The sequence below is a fragment of the Gekko japonicus genome, unplaced genomic scaffold, assembly GCF_001447785.1.
Source record: "Gekko japonicus isolate JY-2015 unplaced genomic scaffold, Gekko_japonicus_V1.1 scaffold4406, whole genome shotgun sequence".
Classification (NCBI taxonomy): domain Eukaryota; kingdom Metazoa; phylum Chordata; class Lepidosauria; order Squamata; family Gekkonidae; genus Gekko; species Gekko japonicus.
The window spans coordinates 1-6,345 of NW_015173269.1; the positions used below are offsets into that span (position 1 = coordinate 1).

A 6,345-nucleotide genomic window follows, 5' to 3' on the forward strand; every position below is an offset into this window, starting at 1 on the left:
AGAGTTCCTATTTACACCTTGTGGCTAATTGTGCTCCATATGCTTATCTAGTTCCCTCTTGAAGCCGTCCATGCTTGTAGCCGCCACCTCCTGTGTCAGTGAATTCCATGTGTTAATCACTCTTTGGGTGAAGACGTACTTCCTTTTATCTGTTCTAACCCGACTGCTCAGCAAGTTAATTTGAGTCTCTTGGGGAACTGGAGATTCTAGGGTGTTAAGAGAACATTGAGATGTGTAGGCCAAAGGCCCAGTGCTTGTCCTATTCACGCCCATGACCTTTTCCCATATGCTTCGGACTCTCAGACAAGACTGTTCGTCTTCCTCCTCTTCGCATCCAGCTCTTCTTCGCCTCTTGAGTGAACTTGTCTTTTCAGCCCTAGATCGGCAAGGGTAGTTCACGAATGTCTCGGCTCTCCTCAGACTGCATCAGACAGCGGAATGTCTATTGATCCCTCACCGGTTCTCCAAAGCGGAATGCATGACTCTGCCTTTGAATCAGCCCTTCAGTTCACCAAGGTCAGTATCGTCTACTCGGACTGGCGGTGGCTCTCCCGGGTCTCAGGGCAGAGGTCTTTCCACATCACTTCCTACCTGATCCTGTTCGCTGGAGATGCCAGGGATTCTAATCTGGGACCTTCTGCATGCCAAGCAGATGGTCTACCACCAAGCCACTAAAAGATCAAAATAAGTCTGCACTTAACCCGTCTTGTTCATGAAAGCTGAGTTTATGCCTCTCCTGCCCCTGAGGCAAAGGGTGTGAGACAGAGAACCTGAGGAGTCAGCAGTATGAAAAAATATGGGCAGAGTGATCCTTATAGACAGGAACTCTCAGTCTGGGGCAAGGGATGCTCTGTATCCTTGGTGCTTGGGGGGGGGCAACAGTGGGAGGGCTCCTAGTGTCCTGGCCCCACTGCTGGACCTCCTGATGGCACCTGGTATTTTTGGCCACTGTGTGACACAGAGTGTTGGACTGGATGGGCCACTGGCCTGATCACACATGGGCTTCTCTTACGTTCTTATGTTTTTACGTTCTTATCTGTGTTCTGTTCAGGGGAAGACACTTCTGTTTTAATTGTGCTTTTTTGCTGTGTGAGAAGCCAATGTTGGATCAGGCCAATGGCCCATCCAGTCCAACACTCTGTGTCACACAGTGGCCAAAAATACCAGGTGCCATCAGGAGGTCCACCCAGAAGTGGGGCCAGGACACTAGAGGCCCTCCCACTGTCCCCCCCCCAAGCTCCAAGAATACAGAGCATCACTTGCCCCAGTCCGAAAGTTCTATACCTTGTGGCTAATAGCCCCTGATGGACCTCTGCTCCATCTGTTTCTCCAATCCCCTCTTGAAGCCGTCCATGCTTGTAGCCGCCACCACCTCCTGTGGCAGTGAATTCCACGTGTTAATAACTGACAAGGGTTTGTCCAGCTTCTGGTTTGTTGAAGTTTGTTGAGAGACTAAACTGGAATAAATGTATACACTACAAAAGGCTGATTGCTGTGCTAATTCATTCGAGATTTTTCTCTTAATTTTCATTTAGTATGTTCTTAGTTAAGTGGCTTCTCCTGCCTATGAAATGAAATGGTCTGATGCTGGAGTTGTTGCTATCAGGGGTCATTTCGTAGAAAAAGAGGTGCAGGAGCTTATTAGCAGAACTCATTAGCATATGCCACACCCCCTGACATCACCGGAAGTGTGTCAGAAGGCAACACTCACCACACAGGCTCCACTGGACTGTTTTGGATTGCTAGCTATTGGGGGTGGGGGGAACGTGCAGATCTGTCCTTGCAGAGGAGGGAGAGCTTGTACCTGAATAAAACTTGGTCTTAAAGGTGCCACTGGACTGTTTTGGATCGAGGGCCCGGGTGGGGGGGCTCTGCAACTTACCTGGCTGCTTCTTGGTCTGACTGAAGGCTGCTGGGAGCAGGGGGTGGGGCTTGTTTCATGTGCCCGCCCCCTGGGCTCTTTACTGCCGGAACTCTGCTCCTGTGCGCTCCTGCAGGAAATGACCCCTGATTGCTATTAAAGTTAAAAGTGGGGGGCAGGTGGGACTCGGGGGGGGGGATCCCATTCTGCTCCTGGTTGCTAAGACCAGTGTGGCTCCACGCCTCCTCAGTCGCCTCTGGAGCTACAGCCTTGCTCTTGGACACTGCTGCCACCATGGCCTTGAGTGACTCCTGCAAACCCCAGTTGCCGTGGCCTGGAGCAACCCCTATACCACCAGGTCTCCAGAAGGAAGGTACGCAGACAGTAGTATTTTATTTTTATTATTTTTTTTGGGGGGGGGGTCATTTAAACTCTCCAACATTTTTCTTAAATTTTTCAGATTTTCCTGCAAACCTGGGAGGGTCCCCCAAGTCTGCAGAACTACCTGTTTACAGTCAGCGTGGCCCCGATCTGCAGATTTAGATATCTGCAGATTGGGCAGTCCTTGAGTATTAGACTATAACATTTGCAGGTTGCCACTGAGGGACATGATGCTTTGCCGAATAACATAACGGTTGAAGAGCTGTCAGTCTAAATGTCAGCCGTTGGAGGGAAAATGGGGAAAGGAAAGGCAAGAAATGAACCGGTGTGGTGTGGTGTGAGACCCGGATTCAAATCCATGAAACACGCTTGATGAGTTACGGCAAGTCACCATCTCTCAGCCTGGCTTCCCCCACAGGGTTGTTGGGAGGGCACCTTGGAGGAAGGGAAGAACAAAAATGACAGAGGCAAGGGTAAAATATAAGGGAGCGAGGCCAGCAACCGCACCACGGCAACATGAATCTGTTACGCCAAAGGGAAGGAAGAGTGCCGCACAGGCATTTTAAGGCCGGGAGTCCCAAGCAGGAGGGGAAATGGGCAACCTTTTGAAGAGGGAGGGAGCGGTGGCGCAGGGAGTAACAACACCTGCAGTAACATCTATAGCGAACAGCCATAATGGCTGTTCGAATCCCCACCGCGGCTGGAGTGAGCTACCGGCCCCAGTCCCAGCTCCCGCCAACCCAGCGGCTCGAAAGTAATTGCAAGTAGAGAAATGGGTACCTGCCTTAGAGGCGGGGGGCACCCTCCTCCTGGTTCCGTGCCAGGAGGGTTGATGGTGACGATGGCAGTAAGAGAAGCAGTGGCGGCGAGGAAGAACAATGGCGGCAGCTGGCGGACCGTGAGAGCGACGACGACATCGGATCGAGGCGGAACCGGATGACGCAACTGCGGAGCGATGCGGCGCGGCTGGAGCCCGAAGGGACGAGTAGAAGGGAACGCCGCAGTCCAGGAGCAGTGCGCATCAACGGAGGGTCCATCTGCAGCCCGCTGATGGTCGCCGCTCGCCAGTATGCCAAGACTACGCCGGAGCCACCGAGTACGGAGAGAAGCCTGTCGTCCGGGTGCTGCTAGGCAACCCCTCCCTGCACAATTGTCGCCCTAGGTAGGATCTGACTACAATAATGTAGGCCACTTGTAAACCGCTCTGAGACCCAGTAGGAGTCATGAGCGGTATAGAAGTCACATGTAAATTAAAAAAAGAGGGCACTAGCCCTTCAGAAAGAAGGATTTATGATGTCCACCTCTTAGCTGGAGAAGGCACCTGTGTATCCAACAGCTAAAGCTGTATTCTCATGGCACACATTTACAGGTCAAGCCCAGTGGGGGAACATTTTAACCTTCCAGGACATTCAGCTGCTGACCGAAGAGTAGGAGTTCTCATACAAAGGAATGTCAAAGGGTGCTGAGAAAAAGAAAGTGCTGAATTTCAACTGATAATGCCCAGTGCTCTTTTTGTAGAAAAAGCCCAGCAGGAACTCATTAGCATACTAGGCCACACCCCTGACAGCACAGCTCATTAGCACACTAGGCCGCACCCCCATGTTACCAGAAGTGTGGTCATCCACCCACCTGTTGCTTCTTAGTCTGTTTACTTTGCTGTCAAAACCCAGGGCCTTTTTTTGTAGCAGGAACTCCTTTGCATGCTAGGCCACACACCCCTAATGTAGCCAATCCTAATGAGTTCCTGCTGTTGGGTGTGGCCTATTATGCTAATGAGTTCCTGCTGGGCGTGGCCAACTTGGGAGCCAGCCGGAACTCCGTTCCTGTGCGTTCCTGCCCAAAAATAACCCTGCTCAAGGCAATGCATCTACCTGGATGGAAACAAGACCTCGGTTTCCTGTCTCATTACCAGTGCTGAGTTCTCCACGCCTGCTCCCCCTCTGTATATCACATCTAATCCAAGCATGCCTGCTATTGTCATTCGCCATCTGAAATCACTTCACTTTCCAATATATACGACAGATGGACTCCCGGCTCTAGCTGTATCTAAAGAAGTGAGCTGTGACTCACGAGAACTCATCCCCTGCCACACATTTTGGTAGTCTTTCAGGTGCCACTGGACTCTTGCTCTTTTCTAGGTCAAGTCCATTGTCTTAAGAAGCAGGAGCTGCCAAGATCAGGTGATCCTAGGCAGGGGACATTTCATAGAAAAATAGGTGCAGGAGCTCATTAGCATAACTTATTTGCATATGCCACACACCCCTGACATCACCGGAAGTGTGTCAGAAGGCAACACCCACCGCTCAGGCTCCCCTGGACTGTTTTGGATTGCTAGCTATGGGATGTGTGTATGCAGAACTGTCCTGGCAGAGGAGGGAGAGCTTGTACCTGAATAAAACTTGGTCTTAAAGGTGCCTCTGGACTGTTCTGGACCGGGGGGCCGGGCTCTGCAGCTTAGCTGGCTGCTTCTTGCTCTGACTGAGGGCTGCTGGGAGCAGGGGGCGGGGCCTGTTGCATGTGCCTGCCCCTTGGGCTCTTTACTGCCGGAGCTCCGCTCCTGCGGGAAATGACCCCTGATCCTAGGGATGCCAACCTCCAGGTGGGACCTGGGGATCCCCTGGAATTACAGCTCATTGCCAGACTATTAAGATCAATTCCCCTGGAGAAAATAGATCCATAGGAGTGAGCCGTGTTAGTCTGTTGCTGCAAAATAGTAAAAACTCCAACAGCACCTTTAAGACAAACAAATATAGCACAAGCTTTCAAGAAGCACAGCTCTCTTCTTCAGATGCATGGAGGGTATGAAGAAAGTGACCAGAGATATAGAGGTGGTTACTAGTTCCAGCTCCTGCCAACCTAGCAGTTCGATAGCAAGAAATTGCAAGTAGATAAATAGGGACCACTTCGGTGGGAAGGTAACAGCGTTCCGTGCGCCTTTGTGTTTAGTCATGCTGGCCACATGACCACGGAAATGTCTTCGGACAGTGCTGGCTCTTCGGCTTTGAAACAGAGATGAGCACCGCAACCCTAGAGTCGGATTCGACTGGCTTTCGAGCAAGGGAACCTTTACCTTTACCTTTTTAAGAGGAGGGGAGAGAGAATGCAGAAAGTGCCATGTACATGCAAAGCAGTTGCAAAAATCATGAAAAAGGTAGAATGCACAATCCAGGCTGGGTGCGACCTCTTCCTTCTATTGATGAATCTGAATGGAATACCTGAGAAAATGTATGCTTTGGAGGGTGGACTCTATGGCGTGGTACCCCACTGAGGTTACTGCCCTCCCTAGGCTCCACCCCCAAATCCCCAGGAGTTTCCCAACCTGCATCTGGCCTCCCCACCCCCCACCCCCATCCTGGCAATCCTGGGTGATCCTCCCAGGCAATGCTCCCTCTAAGCTGTGGAGTCTTGTGAGCAAAAATTCTACTTTGTGAGCTCCTGGCATTAAAGCTGTGAGCGAGTGATTGGACTGCTGCATAAATTAGTCTGCTCTGGAGCCCCATCCTTCCTGAGCTAAGACAAAAAAAGCGTGAGCCGGAGGCTAAAAAACTGTGCGCTGGCTCACACTAACTCAGCTTAGAGGGAACACCAGGCCGCCTTGTCTCCGTGCAGGGAGCGATAAGATAAGAGGGAGCAGCAGCTGCCTGGCAGAGCTCACCGGAGGCTTCCTTTGCTTTTTTACTCAGCCCCCTTGCCGCGGGAGAGGCATGCATGGTGGGCGGATTATCCGGGTGCGATCACACCTCAACATCTGGGAAGTGGAGCGCACCTGTGGCTTACCGTGGACAATGCGCCTTAAAAAACCACTACCTCCAAGGTACTAGTAAACGTTTGCCACGGACTGCCTCCAGACGCCCGTGGTGTGATCGCGCCGGCACGCCGCATTCTCCTCCGGTCCCTCGTTTACCCGCCGGAGCCGAGGGAAGGACCCGTGCTGTGCCGCCGGCGCGTCTGATCGTGGTTCAAACTGTGTCGGGGCAATTAGCCACACCCCCCCCCCCCCATGATATCCAGCCTGTGTATCAGGGCTGAAGACTGCCTAGGAATCCTGGCCCACTTTGGCAGCCAGCTGCTAACAGATGAAGGCCTGGATTGCTCCTGCAGGA

The 6,345-nt window shown here is 52.0% G+C and overlaps 1 protein-coding gene across 1 annotated transcript in view; it reads left to right on the top strand.

The window, feature by feature from the left end:
- The first annotated feature begins 3,292 nt into the window (after window positions 1–3,292).
- Window positions 3,293–6,345, top strand: part of CYHR1 (cysteine/histidine-rich 1) — a 28,627-nt gene continuing 25,574 nt past the window's right edge. Inside the window, exon 1 of the mRNA XM_015422822.1 lies at window positions 3,293–3,338. Within this exon, the coding sequence (XP_015278308.1) occupies window positions 3,293–3,338 (46 nt within the window). The remainder of the gene's footprint in view (window positions 3,339–6,345) is intronic.